The 19990-nt window shown below is 39.5% G+C and overlaps 1 protein-coding gene across 4 annotated transcripts in view; it reads left to right on the top strand.

Annotated features, from left to right (window-relative positions):
* Nucleotides 1–19990, top strand: part of LOC135708914 (mediator of RNA polymerase II transcription subunit 13-like) — a 116035-nt gene that overhangs the window by 87669 nt on the left and 8376 nt on the right. For all 4 annotated transcript variants that reach the window (XM_065231092.1, XM_065231093.1, XM_065231096.1 and 1 more), the window contains exons 4-7: nucleotides 443–575; nucleotides 681–1955; nucleotides 7223–8961; nucleotides 9023–9128. In XM_065231092.1, the coding sequence (XP_065087164.1) occupies nucleotides 443–575; nucleotides 681–1955; nucleotides 7223–8961; nucleotides 9023–9128 (3253 nt within the window). The remainder of the gene's footprint in view (nucleotides 1–442; nucleotides 576–680; nucleotides 1956–7222; nucleotides 8962–9022; nucleotides 9129–19990) is intronic.

Raw genomic sequence — 19990 nt, 5'->3', positions numbered from 1 at the left:
GCCTATGGATCTAAAATTGGGCCCATCGTTAAAAATCTGCTATTTATCAATTTTATCAAGATGAACGCGTCATTGGACGGTACTAATGGATATTTTTGGTCGCTATTGAAAATTTAATCGATTGCTGAACTTATGCATGGGCCCAAATTAGAGGCCGACATTACATCCATTTCCCCTATTACTGAAAATCGTGATCAGTTTGACCCCGGTTTATGACGGTTCCTGGGAACTGATAATCCGCTTCATTAAAGTAAATGAAAATGTTTCAGTCGCCAAAGCTTTCAAATAGTACTTCCTAGTGGAAGTTAGAAGAAACTATTTTTCCGGAGCAAGTTGGAAGAATCTTCCGAAGGATATACGAAAAATAAGCAATCCAATATCGTTGATAAATGTTCGCATTTTTTAAATTAATTATTAAATATATATTTTACTTCTTCTTTAGGTTCCTAATGCAACGTTGGACATTAACAGCAATATACCTCACAATTTCTGTTTACATCATACACGATACATGGAAAAGGTAGAACTTGTTCGGCGGGGGAAGAAAACCTTGAGCACTGATAGTGCGAAAACAGGTAAGATGCTATGTTCGTTTATCAATTTAAATTTATCAAATGTTAAGTTCATTTAAAACATATAGAAATCTAAGGAACTGTTCTTTTGTTAATTTTCAACTTCAGATCAACATCCAACACTTCCACAAGTAGAACCTGCTTCTTTACCAATGCACGACGTGAGGCTTTCCATTTCCACAAATGTTAGTTCAAATCAAGGAGCATCGTTAGGCCAAAATGCGCTTCATCAAAGTGATAAGGATATCACCAGTATTCCACTATCTAAAACCCCACCGTGGCGAAAGAATGCGTGTTCCACGTCTTCTGGTTCAGCACCTTCAAATCCCGTCACGGTTGTCGTAAATCAACGCCAAATGCAGTCTCCCTCGAGCGCAGTGCCACTGAAAAGTCCCGTACAAAGTATAAATCAAAACGAGCAAATAGTCAAAAGTAGTAGAGCAATCAGCGAGTCACCTAACCCGCCTGGTTGGACAAATGAAGGCCTGCGAGTGCCATTGGAGGATGGTAAAGTGAAGTCGATATCCAAGAAGCGGCCAAATTTCAAAGATGATCCTACGGGGTACCTTAATCAACAAACAGCCATCCTTCATAGTTCTATTTCAACCCTACACAGCCCGGATGGGTCGTCGTCTTCTCAGGAAAGTCCACAGCTCAAAACGGTGGTTGGTTTCGATAGTGGAGAAGGGAAAGAATCGTCCGAAAGAGCAGAAAGAGGCATTGTAAGCAGCAACACGACTACCATAGGTGGTCAAACCGTGACCCATGTAGCAAATGGCATGGTTCAGGTGCAGCAGAACTGTGATATTAGTCATATGAAATTTCAACAACAACTCCAATTCCAACAGCAGTTACAACGACAAAGTCAACTCATTCGACAGCACCACGAACAAATCCAACTGCTGCAGCAACATCAGCAGCAGCAGCAGCAACAAAGCATCACAGATGAAGATGCATCCAAAGCGAGATCCCCTGTATCTTCAGGTGCCATTACGATGATAACAAGTCGAACTCCTGACATAACATCCACCTCTTCTATCACTCCTGATCCGAAAGGTCCAGTTCAAGGAGGAACTGTGTCTACTAGCAACCGCAGTCCATTGTTTCAAACTAGCGTAGGTGTAATCCGATCCGAATCTCCTGAAATGTACGGACTTCGAAATCTCGGTCAAGTCAGCAGCGTTGGCGTTAATGTGTCCAAAAATCAAAGCTTCATAACTGCTGGACCTTTACGCAATACGATAGCCACGATTCACACCGGTGGTAAACCTGTTATTGGTTCTGTGAACAAGGCTATGAAAGCCGATCTGTCCAGAGAACCGGAAAATGAAAAAGTGATAGTACAAAGCAATGTATCATCTAATTCGCCAGGCTTAGTTCACGGTATGATATTATTAATATATTTCCTACACTTTGGAGTAAATTTTCCAGTTCAAAATTACCACCACTCAAATCCTTGAAATATTCATGAAATTTTTACAACGTTACATGTGAACCATTTTACGCAAATGACAGGTGCACTTTACAGCCATAAAGTAGTTATAGATGTATTTCACGCCAACTCAGATTTCAATGAAACTTTGTGGGTGTAAAAAACTTTGTCTTCCTAAGAAATTTTGCATATATATCATTGATTGCAATGTATGGTTGTCTTGTAGATAATTAAGTTGTTTTTCATCAAACACAAATACCTACACGGCCAATGAGACTAACTCAAAATTGAGTCGATGACTAAACATTGAAAAAAGTGGGGTTACTCAGAGAATTAGTTTAATTTTCCTCGATTTTCCAGGGAAAGCTGCTTGTACATATATGAAGAAAATCGATAGATATTTCACTCAGTCTATTAGTATACTTTTTGTGATCGATTTTGCTCACATTCAAGAAGTTTTTCCCGGAAAAGTGAGGAAAATGTTGCTCAATTACTGAGTAACCACACTTTTTGAAATTATGAGTTGAATTCGGCTCAGTTACTGAGCTACTCTCATTGGCTGTGTACATGATTATTTTCAAAAAATACAGAAATTGTTGTGGTTTTTGAATTGGGGAATCGGGCACTTGATTGAAATCTTAAAATATGTTTTTGTTTTTATTTGTCGTCAATCAGTGTAGACCGTTTTACAATAGTTGCCTTAAGTCGAAGACAACAAATCAAGAAGACTGGAAATTCTTCCATTTTCTCATACGAACGCTATGAGAGAATCGCGTCATCTGCCGCTCAAAGGTAAATGCTTCGAACGAATTTGATAGCAAAGATTACATCCTCAGAAGAAAGGTTTGTGTATTTGCTCATTTTTCTATACATACGTTGCTTCCACCTTCACTCAAGCGCAGCGCTATTGCATCTGTCGCTTGGTCGCAAAGCTTCCAGTCTTCTTGATATGATGTCTTCGCTTAAGTGCTATTTTTTACAATTTTATCTTTGCTTTATAAATGTTAATACCTATGTATGTCTTGAAAACAGATTTAAAAAAACTCCTATTTGCGAACGTCATGAGAGGAATTAAAGTATTGCTTTAATTAGGTTTTTGTCATTGTAAAGTCAATGTTATCGTATGTGTCCATCATTTGGTTCAAGGGTCCAAATTTGGCATAATTCGTACGATGGCGCTTTGTAGTAAATATATTTCTATTTCGTAGATGCCTAGATGGTGTATATTCATTTAAGGATGACAATGGTTCTATTGAATCAATGCGATGTGATACGATATCGTTTTAATGTTTGGATATTTATCAGCATACATCGAGCTGTGTAAGATGGCAGAGGAAATACAGTCCAACCTAACTTGCGGAGTGCATACAATAGAAACTGCTTCTGAACGGACTCTATTATTTCAATGGGATTTCATGTTTTTCCTTTGTATTTTACTATTTGATAACGATTAGTTGAATATGATTCAAGCTATTTGAGGAGTGCTGAACGAATTCCCATTTTTTAAGCTTAAAGAGAAGCACAGGTATTTCAATTCGATCATAGTTTTCGTTATCCATTGCATTCAAGGAATAATTAATTAATTCGAGCAAATTCGTAGTTGGTGAACAGCCTTTAAAAAAGCCGTGTTGCATAGTAGTTATTCTGTTATTAATATGAAGAAACATTTTCATTTACAATTGCCTCGAAAAGATGCAGGGATGCAAGAGATAATGGCTATACCACGATAATAACGTATGTCAGATTTTTTGACGGATTTAAAGATAGGCACTAAAACATATTTTAGTGAAGATTCTGGATACCAATAACATATTGAAAATCCAAAATAATGGAGCAGTAAGTTCAGTTGCTAAAGTTTTCATAAAAATATGAGGAACTCCGCCAGGGCCAGAACCTTTAGATGCATCTAATTTTTTTAAACCCTTTAAGATATCTTGAACGTTGATTTGATGTCACTTGAAAATTCTTGATAAGATCCAAAATATTGACGGTCACGGTCCTCTTCTGAAAACGTAGTATAGATTTCTTGGAAGAAATTTGCAAACAAATTGCATATAGCGGAAATGGCTCTAATGTTGGCCTTTCGATCTAAGATTGGGCCCATCGCTAAAAATCTTCTAATTATCCATTTTATCTAGATGAACGCGTCATTGAGACGGTACTAATGGATAATTTTGGTCGCTATTGAAAATTTAGTCGATTGTTGAATTTATGTATGGGCCCAAATTATGGGGCATTTAGGCCGACATTACATCCATTTCCCCTATCTTCCGAGTTCTCACCTACCCTATCGTCCAAATGCATCTTTGAAGAAAAATTGTTAATTTGGTTTACTGGGTTTCTTAGAATATTGAATATTAAGTATTCAAACTCGGAATTCGTAACATTTCCTGATTTTTGTCAGGATCGTGAATTTTTTCTAAATAATTTTATTGAGAATCCTAAATAGTTTTTCGAGCCTGTATTTTGAATATTTTTAGTTTTGTGAGACGAAAGTCCTCTCTCTCACCATCAGTGCTGCAAAATATCAATATCAATACGTACAAAATGCTGATTTGCACTAGCCACAAGTATCAGCTCACATAGTTCCAATATCAATGTCACTCGCCGCAATGTCAGTACGCAACTGTCATTGACATGGTAAATTGACCTATATTCAAAGTTCTGCAGCAGATTTTTCTCATTTCTGCTTACTAATCGAGTACTGATCTTTAGACAACTCATTGGTACTATTTTCACAATGTAATGGTTAGTTCATTTATTGAGGGGTAAAAGTAAGATTTTCAACTGTCCCTTAGTGATACTGAACGATCATTTTCAATTTAGCTGGAATTTTTCACAGTTATTCTTTTTTAGTAAAAATGGCATTTTAAGTTATCAATTCTTCATATTGGGTCACGACTAGTTTTCCAACAGGGTCGGTGTAAAAACAGTACTAATAAGATGAAATATAAATATTGTCGAAACGGTTTGTTCGATTGATATCTATTTTCTTCTTCAGCAAAATTGTAGACACTAATTTGGCAATTCTGTAAAAAATATTCACTGTGATTTTTTTTTTATTTCGATGAAAAAAATTAAATTAGTTATTAAAAAATTTATTTCCCAAAAAGTTCATTTTTGATACATTTAATTTTTTGTAGCAGTGAAGTTCATAATGTTTGCTATTTTTTGGTACTTTTGGTAATGGTAAAATCATAAACAAAATAGTTATGATTACTTTGAAAATTTCGCTTATTTCAAATTTAACAGGGAATATTTTTTCAATAATCGCATCATAATTATGCATAATATTTCTGAAGACATCCTAACAATCAAACTAGACGTATTAGGCCGACGGTCATTAGGCCGAATGGTCATCAGGTCGAAAGATTGCCAGCCTACCCATACTTAAATACCTACATTTTAACGAGCTTCCCAGACAATCAGAAGTCGTATAACAATGTAGGGTCGGGTGGGGCAAGAGTGCCACCCCCTATAATTTTGAAAATAAACATGTTTTCAATGCTTATTCAGCCATGAAACTATGAATGGTGTTCCTATGTAGCATTAGCATTATAGAAAGTTTTGTCCAACATGAAATTACAAAAATTGCAAAAAAATCATTTTGGGCTGATGTTTCAAAAATCGAAATTACTTATAATAATTAGACATCATAAATAAGGATTTTGGAATTTCCAAATATTGTTTCCTACAATCCCTGCATTGAGGTATCGCTAATAATGATTAATTGAAACATCAATAATTGGTACCTATAATTGGTCAAAAATGATTTTCTTAAAAATGAACCTCACACGGGGCAAGAGTGCCATTTATTAATAAAATTATACAAAAATGTAAAAGAAATTGCTTCATTTCTCATTTAAGTCTTTGGTAAGTTTGTTGTTTACCCAAAAATTGAGTGTGCAATATATTTTGCCTAACTAATGTTTACCGTGTAGTGCAGGCTTATCCCCCTGATTGTTTTGACAGTTAGATTAGCTTGATTTTTTCTTGCAACATGTAATTCCGGTTAGCGCAGGGAAGGTAGGAGCAAGAGTTTAATTTTCACTTAAATAAAGACCGTCGTGAAGTACGGAAGTTCAAACCCAATCCGACAAATTACAGTCCACCGAATTTTATTTTCGACCACTGAATTCCCGAAGAAACATTTGTTTTCACCAAATTTGACAAAACCAGCTACATAAAATATCAACAACAATAGTTTTCATTTGATTTCATTGCTAAACACAGTTCGTTTGTTATGTATTGTATAATATTGTAAAATTCAATAGTTAAATTGTGTAAACAATAGCAGCTGTTGCTAGTATGATTAATAATCAAAAGGCTATGTTTATAAATAAGCATTAATCGGTTTCACTCAACTTAAGACGCATGGTCCTTTTGCCCCATAGGGGATGGCGCTCTTGTCCCATTGCAGTTTAAAAAAATTGAGATGACATTTTGAAAAAATCGTAAACAACTTTTGACGAGATATAATTTGCATTAAATTGCTGATATATGAAGGCAATAATATGAAGTTGCAATACGATGTAGAAACTCCTATAAATATCCACTACATGGCATATATAGAACGTACAATTGTTAAGGTGGCACTCTTGCCCCACCCGACCCTACAGACAGTACAGTGATTTTGATATTACATATTAAATCGTGTACCTACTTCGATTCGGACTTAGATTTGAGTACTTTAGATTTTGACTGTTCGGACTTGGTTTTTTTTTTTTGAGGCGGCTAGCATCACGGATAAAATATACCATCACATTCATTTTCCTTCTTTCAAAATCTGCTCGTTCTCTCCGTACACCAATCTATGTGGCATGGATTTTTTCGGTATGGAATAAATTTTACATTTTCACTGAATTCTCGAAGATTAGGGTTCGACATTGGGTAAGAATTCAATATGTAACATTTTCAAGGATTTTTTCTTCTTTTAAACATGAGCGTTCTTTCGCGCCTCACTATTTTCGTGATTATTGGCAAAATGATCAAAATATGCTATCACATTATTTTTAATTCTTTTATTAGTTGATCATTAGTTTCTCACACCAATCTATTTGACTGACTGTAGTGTATATCGGGTACAGTTATATTATGCGGAAAGCTAGCTTAAAACATAGCTAAAACATTTTAACATGACATTGGAGTTCGGTTGTTGCTGGTTGCTACCTTTCGAATGAACTAATTAAATTTTCGTTGGCTTTATTTTTCCGCATAGGGTTTACGCATCAAACTACACAACAAGGTCAGCTACTGACTCAGCCACAACAGGTTCTGATGACTTCTAGTGGGCAGATAATCGTGATGTCGGCACAACCGAATAAAAATTCTGGTCAAGTTGTTGTTAGTAACAATTCTGCCCACAGTGGTGCTCCGTCAAATCTGATAACTCAGCAGCAATCGATGGTGGGAGGCAATAACACGCAGTACATGAACATTGCTGGTCCAGCGGGCACTGTCACCACTGTTGCGACCAACATGAGTGCAAATAACAGTGGAATTATGCAAAGCATTGCCCAGCAGCAGCACCAACAACAACAACAACATAACATCATTCATCCCGCCCAACCGAATGCAAATTCCAACTTCTTGATCAACTCCCCAAATAATATGCAATCGACTGTGATATTGAATAATGGAAACGTAATTCAACAAACAGGACAACAAATCCTGACCTCACCCAATAATTCGCAAGTAATCCATTCGGGGAATGTCCTCACGACGGCAACAGCAGGGTCAAATCTAGCATCGAAAGTGATATCCAATGCAGGAAACGGAGGTTTGATTTCCAATCACCTGCTGAATGCCAACAACAACGGGGCGTCGTCCATGCAGTCCAATACCGGTGGTGTTATTTCTCAACAATCCGGCACAACGATGGTATTGAACAGTCTACCTCCAAATAGTATTGTCATTCAACCAAACTATAGTTCAGTTGCCGACGGAGGACAAATAGTTAATCAGGTTGTTAATCAGGATGGTACCACCACCTCCTTTGTGCAACACCAAAACCAACAGCGTCAAATTTTACTTTCACCTGATTCTAAGAGAAAAGCCAAAAAGCGAAAAAGCAGCGGATCGGGAAGTGCTACTATTTCACCGGGTAGCATTTCCCATCAGACACAAACAGTCCAAATTACCGCACCGCATCCCCCGCAGCAGCATCAACAGCAAGCTACAATCCAACAACAAGCTATTCAATCAGTCAACCAAGCTGGTACAATGCTACAGCTTGCTCCTCAGTATTCCACGCAAAGCTTCCAGTTGAGTTCTGGAATCTCAGGGCTCACAATTGTCCCAAATAAAAACCCACAGCAACATCAGCAACAGCAGCAAATCCTTCTTCAAAATGGGCAAATTATCACCCAACCGTACAACATAATTAGTCAACAAGTATTGTTACCTGCCGGTTTGGTAATGACACCGGATGCCACATTAGTTCAAATTCAAAATGTTGCTACTCCATGCGGAAGCATAATAACGACTCCCCAGGGAATGGTGATACGAGCCCAAAGTCCTCATCAGCAAAAGAGTTTCATTTCCCCACATACCGGCCAGCAGTTCATTGTGAACAACAATGGCCAAGTTAGTCCAATGGGTGCTCAAATCTACGGAGGACCTGTCAACATAGTCGTTCCTCAGCAGCAGGCTGGACCTGCTGCTAATTCGTTTGTTCAACAAAATACAACCATTGTTCAACAGCAACCTATCGTTCATCAACCTGTTCAGGTTCAAACTGCAGCGAATCTAAACACGAGCACCGATAGCAATAGTACGGCTAGCGAGAGTCCTTCGCTGCCCACAACTCCTCAACCACCGATGCATCAGCCACAGAAGAGCCATTCGTCGTATCTGTCTGGTACGGCGTCACCCCCCGACACGACGACGCACAGTCCCAACAGCCCGGATTGTGCGTCGAGCGAGAAGAGTGCTGGCAGTGCGGATAGCATGAACATGGTACTGTTATCTATTAGGTATGCTGCTTTTATTTTTTCTAATAACCGGTTATCTGTTTTAGGCTATGGTTCAGTGTGTCTCTAGTTCGGAACCGGATCTTGTGTTACCAACAGTTGCGGAAGGCGCACAATCGCCTTCAGATTCGCAGGAATATTTTGAGCATGGAGGTAAGAATGATGTAGATCTATTATTTGCAGATGTCTTAAACTTCATTGTCATTATTTGTAAATTCAACAAAGTTTGGGCATGTGGTGCATAGTATTGATGTGTGGTTTTTAATGGCTGTAGACTGTTTTATCATGTAGTAACCAACCAGTAATTAAAACAGTGAAAGTGAAAGACGGATTCCAGTCTATATTACCGGATACAAATGTAGCGGAAAGTGTAGCAGGATTTCCATCCTAAATATAATTATTTTATTTTGCCCAACAATAATTGTGTTCGTTGCTATACACATGCATTCCGCGTTTTTTTTTTCGAAATTTTACCACAGACAAACAGACGTAACTATTTGAATAAAATTATCTTCAAAACATAGTACCGCCAAACATAGAACTGCAGCAACGACATCTCGCGGGCTTCTCGCGGAAAACAAGCTTGCTCGCTGATTCGCAAACAATGTTGCATGCAAGAAAAACCGAATATATAGAAACGTCAAAGTGATCCGATGCCAGCGCTGCGGCGAGTAGTTCGCGGAAACGATAACATTCAAACCAATCGTTAAATGTGCAGATTTCGTCTGTTTGTCTGTGATTTAACTGTACATTTTGATTCTACCGAAATACATATGATTCTCAGATACATGCTAATATTGACTCTATGACATAGCCCCGAATGTCACTACTCTGAACGCTGTTATCCTGGATGATCATTACCCAGAATGCCCTACTACCCAGAAATTAAAACAAAAAATATAATAATATCATGTGATCTAAAGAAGGGGAAATTTTATACAGTCGACTCTTCAGTTCTCGATGATCGATATCTCGATATTTCTCCCTATCTCGATGATTTGGGCAGTCTTCCAATGCGTTTTTCTTCTATTATTCAAATTCATGGCCATAAGACAAAAACAACAAGTCGTGAAAATAAAGTTTGTATTTGCTAGGTTGATAGCGGTTTGTTTTCTCGTCTTCGGGCTCCATCGGGTGTTGTTGATAGTTTTATCGTACCAGTTCAGAGAAAAATTAGCATTTGGTGTCAGATTATCAGCTTTTAGCATGCTGTGGCTGTCAGTTGCGTCGAATTATTTTCCCTGAAACGGCAATATCCGAACATTATTTGGTCGCGAACCGGAATGGATAAGTTGATCAATCATATTTGAAATTTGTTTATTTGTTTATTTGTTTATTTGTTTATTTATTTAAAAATTCAACTGACAATTATTGTCTAAATGAATAAAACTTAAACTAAATAGTTAGGGTCAACGGTACGGAAAAGGCCAAGTAGCCGATGACGAAACACGTCAGCTGATACATTAAAGTCGAACATATAAAAAAAGTTGTTGAATTGTCGGCTGATTGCTCGAATTGGCTCGTGTTGTGTATAATTCCGGCTCCGTGGTTCCAAAAACAGAAAGTCGTGTTGACGAAGAGACCTCTCAGGGGCATACATATTTAGCTGTGACAGCACTGTTGGACAGTCAATGTCACCTGTAAGCAGCTTTCCAGCGAACATAGCTTGAGCGACCGTCCGTCTCACCTCTAATGGCTCGATTCCCAGGAGACGGCAACGCTCCTCGTACGGTGGCAGGTTCGTTGGGTCACGCCAGTTGAGGAAACGAAGAGCATATCTCACAAACTTGCGTTGAACGGATTCAATTCTAGTGATCCAGCTAGCATGGAAAGGGCACCAAACAACTGAACTTGACTCCAATTAGGATCGCACAAGCGAGCAGTATAGTGACCTGAGGCATAGCGGGTCACGAAACTCGTTGTCAATTTTGAAAATAAAGCCCAATTGTCGATTAGCTCTGGAGATGATGTCATTGTAGTGGATTCTGAAAGTGAGTCTGCAGTCCAAGGTAACGCCGAGCTCCTTTATGTGCTCTACAGCGTCCGTAGAGAACATAGTCAAACATGATTGGTTCGATTTTTCGGTGGTAGGAAATAATGTTACATTTTTCTATGCTTAGACTCATCAAATTTCTTGAGCACCAGTCAGCAAAAATACTTAAAATATTCTGGAGATCCCAGCAGTCCGAGAAGCTTTTAATAATTTTGTAGATTTTCGTATCGTCTGCATAGAAAACGCGGCATCCTGATGGTAACAGCAAGGCGACGTCGTTTAAAAAGATCGAAAATAGTAGCGGTCCTAGGTTACTGCCTTGCGGGACTACCGAGTTGTTTGAGAAAACATCCGATTCCGACGCGCCAATCTTGACATGTACATAGCGATTCACCAAGTAAGATCTGAACCAATCCACAGCAGTTGACGAGATGCCAAGTATCTCCAGCTTGGCCAGCAAGATATTATGGTCCACCGTGTCAAATGCAGCTTTTAGATCCATATACGCAGTATCGACTTGCCATCCTGAATCCATGCATCGCAGACAGTTAGAAGTGAACTGCACCAGGTTCGTGGACACGGAGCGCTTCGGGTAGAAACCGTGTTGTTCTGTATCGATATAATTTTTGCAGCGTGCGAACAGAGCACCATTTATGATAATCTCGAACAGTTTTGAGCAGGCACACAGGGAGGTGATTCCACGATAATTTATGACATTCCGTTTATCTCCTTTTTTGTGCACTGGGAACAGATAAGAAAGTTTTCAGCTGCAGGGGAACTCACATTACTGTGCTGAGAGATTGAATAGCCTCGCAAGTGGAAGGCAGAGATTGGCTACACAACGTTTTAGAACTGATGACGGAATGCCGTCAGGTCCGGCGGCGAACGAGAGCTTCAGTTTGCGTGTTGCGGCTATCACCATGTCTTCTGAAATGCGCGGAATAACGAAACTAAACACATCACGTGGCATCCCAACAGTAGCGTCCAGCACTTGTGTTGGCAAAGCGGAGAAATCGTGGAACACTTGTTTGAAATGACAAGCAAACAAGTCGCATTTTTCTCTTTCACTATTAGCCGAGTCATTCCCGAGAAACATGGAACAAGGCAACCCGGATTCCTTCCGTTTGGAGTTGACAAACGACCAAAAACTTTTCGGATTCGTGCGAAGGTTCGCTTCCGTGCGTCTCACGTGTCGACTATAGAGAAAACGATTGTAATTTCGATAACTACGACTCGCAAAATTGAACAGTCGTTTGTAGTACGGCGAGCGAGAGTTACAATACTTTCGGAGGGCGGCAGAGCGTTGACGTTTTAGCACGCGTAGGCGTGGGTTAGACCATGTAGGCTTTAGCGGAGCTGAGACAATGCGGAAAATAGCATCTTCCAGTGCAGCACTGAAAAAATCCACTGCATCATTCACGCTAGCGGCAGTTTCGATAAATTGCCAATCAATTTCCGCAAGCGACTGTTCAATGCAACATAATCGGCCCGGCGAAAGTCCAAAGAGTAGCACTCAGATGACGGCGTAAAAAGAATCGGCGTAGGTAAACTAAATGACACGACGAGAGCGGGATGATCGGCATCTAGATCAATCAGTGGCTCGACCGGCAAGGAAACAGAAGTGCCCGGTAGTGCGGAATCATTTGCCAGGACAAGATCTAGCAAACGTCCATTTCGGTTCGGAAAAGTATTCACTTGTGTGAACCCGTAAAAGTTAAAACCGTCCAAAAGAGTACAGCAAGCAACCAGCATATGCGAAAGCAGTGGATCAATTAATGGTGTGCCACTGTCTGTAAAGCGCCACTGCAGACCAGCTTGATTGTAGTCACCAAATATGAAAGCGGGAGAACAGGGACTTAATTGTGACGAAATTGAGCCTAACGATTCCACATGCTCACGGATGATCGTGCAGTCGTTTTTGCGGTCGGGAGGCAGGTAGATTGCGCCTAAACTAAGCTTGCTTTGTGAAAGTTCTACGACAATCCACAGCTGTTCCAGTTGACTGGAAATGGGTGACGTACTTACGTAGCTGGCTAGTCTAGTAGATACTGCAATCAGGACTCCGCCACCGCGCGATTTTTGACTGTTTAGAGCAGACCGGTCAGTTCTGAAGACGGAATAGAGTGACCCGAAAAGTTGCGATGAGTAAATTCGGTCGTCCAGCCACGTTTCCGTCAGCACAATCAAATCATATTCGGCCTCCACAACAGCCAGGAAAAACGAGTCGATTTTAGTCCTCAGCCCACGCACGTTTTGGTAGTAGATCAGGAGACCATTCGAGGAGCAATCACGGGAACTAGAAATCGAAAAGACATCAGGTACCGAAAGCTCGGAATCGCTAACATACTCGCCTGAGGTTGCAGGCCGGAAGCCCCCGATACCATCACCGACCACAGAACCGGGACGATGACGATGGCGGATGTCTGCAGCAAGCACGACTGGGTCGGGAGGTTCGGAAGCTTCCTCAGTGCCTGTTTTAGGGTGTCTCGGATCCGAGGAAGAGCAGGTGGCGGCATAAACCTGCTGGTAGTTGGCAGGACGGATGCATGGGCATGATGTGGCTAGTGTAGAGGTCGCAGAACCGGAAACACAGCTAGAAGTTGAAGCGGTATCAGGCAAAGGAGAAGCTGAATCGTCAAAATACTTGCCAGTAATAGCTGGTTGGAAGACCCCCGAAATGCACAGATGGTGCAAGAAAAGTGGGAGCTGGCGGCAGTTGAAACACTTCATGAGCGAAACGCGTCGCAAGGGGATGTTTTGAGTTCCATGAAACACCATTGAGGAAAACCACACCAACCTGGAATCAATCCCTTACGTGCATAACGTTCGGGAGGAATTCAATTCGTGTGAAAGGCACCCTTGAACGGTACACTAAGAAAAGGTCTAAGATTGTTTTTATGTGTCTCACACATGCAGGGGAAGTTTACCGGTCCGAAAATTAAAAAAAATATTTTCGGTACGTTTTTATTTTTCTAACAATAACTATTGGGAAAAATTATCAAAAGTCCAAGAAAATCAGTTTCTTCCTTGGATTTTTGCCAAAAATCACATGCAAAAATATTTTTTTTCTATCTTATCATGAAAAAAATTGGACCTTCAGCAAAACCGAAAAGTCGATGTTTTGTGGTTTTTTGAGTCCAATTTTACGCTATAATGATTTCTAAAAAATGTTTTTGCGCATGAATTTTCTTTGAAAAATTTGAAAAAATGTTATTTTTTAGATTTTTGATAACTTTTTTTTAATATTTTTAGAAAAATCAAAACGTATTTTTTTTGAGCGGTGAACTTTCCCTGAATGTTTGCAATAGAGATATCCAAGCGCAATCTCACGAACACCAAAATCCAACATCCATATATAAAAATGAAGAAGAAGAAGAAGAACCAAAAAGGTGTCGCGATATCAAAACTACTTAAAAAGGTAGCGCGCGGTCTCACTCACACTTTTGTGCCTCTGGAGAACTATGTGATCAACATACACATACTTACTATGTGTGCACATAAAAGCCATGTGTGACCACACATACTATTCATTTGACACATACATTTCATGCGTACTTCTGAGTAGATTCTGTTTATGTACATGAAAATCATGTGGAATTTCACATGGAAATTCGTCAATAAAAATGTGTAGAATTTTTTGAGCGTGTATTTCCCGGGATGGCGATGATGAAGATGAGAACAGCAGCTCTGCCAGGGAAATAGTAGTTCCATCGATAGCTACAGATCGGGATGCTTTTGGAAACCCAACGAACGGTGATGCTGAATCCTGAGTTGATAATAGAAGAGTTACGCAGACTTAAAACCAAAATCTATAACAGAGGAAACTTTCACAACCCAGGTGAAGTCATCCGAGGTGTAAACAAAAACAAAGGATGTCAAAAAAATGCCCATTGATCGACATCAGTGTTGCAAGCTTCACTCTGCGTCACTCTGCTATTATAAATTCTGGCAGAATAAATCATCGAGTGGCGGAAGCAGAGGATGGATATGGCTGTCATATCGCTTAAGTTTGCTGCGTACCGAACATCTGCAACGTTGTTAGCGGTACCCTGATATGTTTTGTTGTTTTGATGTTGAGTACGTGTATGCAGCTATATGTCAAACCCCTGGGCGGAAGAAATGTAAGCAGTGCCAGGTGATAGGAAGAATTCTTTAATGCTATTTTCGGCCAAACAATCCACACAAGGCGAATTTGCGGGATTTGATGAAATTGCAATACCTGGTGTCATACCTTGAGGGTAGTGCAAAGCAGTTAGTGAGTTCCTTTCCGATTTTAAATGCCAACTACCAGGAAGCTTGGCCGCTGCTCAAGAATTTCTACGATAAAAAGAAATATACCGTTTTTGCAGCTGAGCGTGATTTCGTGGACCAACCAGTGGTCACCACTGCGACATCCATAAAATCTACGTAAGCTCGTTCGTGATGAAGTGGTGCGTCAATTGAATGCGCATGGAGAGGAATATATCACATATGATCCGTGGCTCATCTATATCCTATTAGAGAAGCTGGCCAAGGAAAATTGTACAGCGTTCACGAAGAAAACACCACTGGAAGTCTCCAAAAAGGAATCAGTGATCGAGGAGCAACTCTCGCTGAAACCAGTCCACTGTACGATGTAGGGTAGGATGGTGCAAAACGCACCGTTTAAGCAAAATCGTCAATTGCTGGCGAATGGAAGCTAAAATCAAGAAAAAAGTAATGGCGTTTGGTTCATTACCATGTTTTCTACGAAGATCGAGTGATTTAGAACTACAAAAGGATGATTTTCCATGACTTTCAAGGTATTTTATAAATTGTTTTCAAAATTATAGCGGGGCAAAACGCCTGATTCATGATGCAATATGCACCACAACATTGGGGCAAGACGCACGACAACAATGGCCAAAACGCAACACAACATTGGGGTAAAATGCACCCCATGGTAGACAAACCATAACCCCTGCAAGTAGATAATGCAAAGGGATGCGGTATTTCAAATGATTATTTCTTTATGTTACATCAGAAATAAGGTCTCAAAATCTCAATAGAATGTTAAACTGTGATTCATCAAGTAAAATATCTAAAAAATATACAAAAAGTAAATTCGTTAAATTTTTTTGTGATATATGATGTTAAAAGCTTAATTTTCAGTCGATGATTTTAACAACTGTGTCCTGTTTTGCACAAAATGCTATTTTTTTAAAGGAATCAATAGGTCAATATATGATTTTATGATCAAGAATTATTTGTGAAACCTCCAGTTGAAAACAATCACAAACCGTTATCCGGAAAACGCATCTGAGGAAAAGTTATCGATGTTTTTCAATAAGTGGGCATTTTACCCCAGGGGTGCATTATGGGCTGTTCTCCCTTACTCAAAAACCATTTTTCGTACTCATTCAGAAGTTCCAATTAGACAAATTGGATGGCAAAGGTCAAATTGATGGACCCTTTTAAAACGAGGGGATCTAACAGTTTTCAAAAGTGCTCCATTTTTGCGTATACTTGATTCTTTAAAATAATTATATCTTTAAAAATTCTCAAGAAAACCCCTAATTTTCATACCATATTAATGGGAAAGCTAGGACTTTAATTTAGCATGTTTAAACATTTTAGCGGCCATATTGGATTTATTATCTTTTTCGTTTTTCATGAGCTTGCCTTTCACTGACACACCATTAAAAAGTTGAGATTTTTTCATATAGCAGTAACATTCAAAGAAGAATACTAAGATGAAACAGTCGGAAGAAAAACTTTCTATTTTGGTGTCGTCTTTCACGGTCCCTTCCATCCAATGAATAACCCCCGTATGCAAGGTAATTTTGTGGTTTTGCTGCCCCCTCAGTAGAGATGAAATTTTGCGCTCTTTTTTATCAAAACAATCACACCAAAATCAGAATTTTGGAGATGTCCTATTTTTTAACTACTAGATTATCCATTAATCGATTATTTTTTGTTCGCTGTGCTGTCATTTTGCCACCAATGAGAGTGCAGCATTTTAAACGATGGGTGATGATCCTCTGGAGAAGTTAATGCTTATATCGGCATGATATAACCGATTGCAAATATTTTACTTTTCGGTTCGTTAATCGATTAATCGATTATTCGAATGAAAATTGGTCATCACTAGATGAATGTGAAACATCATTTAAAATATAAGGGCCGTACATAAATAAAGATACAATTTGAAAGGAACCGGGGCTAATAAAAAATTACGTCCCCATGATAACTAAAATAATCACGAGTGCTGACTTGTTGGTACAGTTCAAATGTCGATGATAGAGCAATCTCATTTGTGCATGCAAATAGAAGAAAATTAAAAAGTGTTGAGCCCACCATATGATTTTAATCACTGTTCCTTTGAAAATTTGGAAAAAAAATTCCTAATAGCTGCATATGACTGAAAAGGAGAAAGTTAGAGCTGTAATTTGGCATAATCAAAATGTCGTAGCCATATTGTATTTGGCCGCCATAATGATTTTTTATAATAAAATAATAAAATAATAATTTTTATCAATTTTTCTAATTTGATAACTAGAATTTCTGATTAAGTACAAAAATATTGGTTATTGAGAACCTCATGCAAAAAATGAACTGGTTTCAGCGAGAATTGCTCCGAGAAGAAAATTCAGTCGCTGTATTCAGCTGCAGCAAAAGAAAAGCATTCGTTATACCAATGTGATGAGTTCAAGCAAATGGACACTCAGCGCAAACGTGAACTAGTGAAGAAAGCGAAGTTGTGCTTCAACTGTCTACGATCCTCGCACAAGTTGAAGTTTTTTTTGGTTCTAAATCAGTGTGTCGGAACGATAACTGTAAGCAGCCGATGGTGGTCTTCTCCAAGTACAAGCTTCCATCTATTCGGGAATCATCGCTGATCTCGGAAACCTGCGTGAATAAACTCGGTCTGCCTCGTTCAAATGAAAAGGTGGTAGCACACACACTCGCAAATTGTTCATCGAACACGCATTTAAGTGGCACCGGTGGTGTAGTGGTAAGCGTGATTACCTCTCACCCCAGCAGGCATGGGTTCAATACCAGTCGGCGCCGCCGGGATGTTCTGAGGCATAACTCTTCGATTACGCTTTCCTTCGGAAGGGAAGTAAAACCGTTGGTCCCCGGTTCATGAGTTGATGGGTCGATAGGTAGGGTCCAGGTGTGGGAGCTGCCTCCCTGGCATCGGTAGCATTGGTGCTCAGCACGGAAAACAAATCTAGGAAAAAAACACGCATTTAACGGTAAATTTTAATGTTTCTTTGCTGATAGTACCGCCACCTGTGGCGTGCATAGTCTATTATCTTGCGTTTGGCGTTTACACACTAGGGTGTTTCATTTTGAAAAAAGTGATGAATTTTTGATAGGCCACCCTCCAGTTCGATTCATAGCCCCAAAATATGAACCTGTGCAAAAAATGGTAAAGATTGATGAAGGTTTAGAGGTCGCGCCAATGATTTGGATTTTGTATGGAGATTTTGGTGAATTAGTATGGGAAATTATTGATTTTCGTTTACATTGCTCTAACTTTGGTTGTAGTTGTCCAAACGTTGAAAAAAAAAAATATGTGGTTGTCATGACAATGATCAACAAGCCTGTTGTTGTTGCGATGAAATTGGCGTTGTTGCCTTGTACATATTCATCTGTCAATTTACCCTATTTTGCCATTTTTTCACATTTTTATAATTCTTGATACGCTGCAAAACTGAGCGTAGCAACTGTAGGCTTTTTGTTTATTGCCATAGCAATAACATACTAAATTTTTTCGACATTTGGACAAGTAGAAGCAAAGTTATAGCGATATAAGCGATTTTTTAAATTCTTCCATAGTAATTCCCATACAAATTTCAAATCATTGGCGCGACCTCTAAACCTTCATCAATCTTTACCAATTTTTGCACAGGTTCATATTTTGGGGCTATGAATCGAACTGGAGGGTGGCCCATCAGAAATTCATCACTTTTTTCAGAATGAAGCACCCTATTACACACTACCGCCATCTATTGAGTGTATTGGCCGTCACGGTGTACTCAACAGATGGCAGTAGCGTTGTAGCGACGATGTTTTACAGTGAGAAATGTTCAATGTGTTATGTTTGTTTGTTTGTGATGGTAGTCTCTGAGCTGGGACAGCATGCAGCAGAAACAACTCGTAGCTTTGTGAAGCTAGTTATTGCCAACCGTTGCTACATCTGTTTTAAAGACAAATGTGTACGTCATGGGACCAACGTCAAGCCAACATCGATCACCAATATTCATGCAGAGTTAGACGTTAACCGCTCCTTGCGGATGTTGGGAGCAGGTGGAGGTTCCGAAGCCACAACAGCTTACCCCTTCTGAACAAGCAGCCACCGAGCTTTTTAGGTCTGCTCTCACACGTGAAGAAAATGGGCCGACGCTGGGTAAGTCACTCACTACGTTCATCAAGTGATTGCGATCAATGGAGAGACGTTCCGGCAGGGCAAGGATTTTCACAAGATGTATTCGAAGTTCCTCAGTGCATACCTGGCATGGAGGAAATACCAGCAAACGTACTGGAAGTGGAGACTACACTGAACCAATATGACATATTCCTGTTATGTGGAAGTCTAATAAATTTGCAATATAAGAAAATCCAATGAAAACGCTATGTTTGAAAATGTTTCGGGTAAATTCTATATAAATATCTGATACATTTACATATGAGGAATGAAAATCGACCAAATTATTAGAATCAAATGAAATGTATTTGAAACCCATATGCAATAGCTTTATTTTTTACCCTCCCCTTGGCTAGTTTTTGCACCTGGTGTTGCTGGTGAGCGGGCTTAATTTTATGCTTTATAGTGGAGTGTTGGAGACGGTAGGTTTATGGCCGGTATTTTAGGCTCATGCCGCGATAGAATGGCGCCATGGGCAGGTGATTGGGATTACTAAGCTTCCCCTCTCTGATGAACCACTGCATGAGAGAACCAAAGATCTAGTCTGGCAGTCATAGTATCTCACTTGTTACTCCTTTGTTTGAGAGCCGCGTCGTAGTACGCTTACGTTGTGAAGTCCTGGTTTTTGAC

The sequence above is a fragment of the Ochlerotatus camptorhynchus genome, unplaced genomic scaffold, assembly GCF_037179485.1.
Source record: "Ochlerotatus camptorhynchus isolate MF236.1 unplaced genomic scaffold, CSIRO-AGI_Acam_v1.1 ptg000341l, whole genome shotgun sequence".
In the NCBI taxonomy this organism is placed as follows: domain Eukaryota; kingdom Metazoa; phylum Arthropoda; class Insecta; order Diptera; family Culicidae; genus Ochlerotatus; species Ochlerotatus camptorhynchus.
This window is presented reverse-complemented; position numbering and strand designations above follow the sequence as displayed.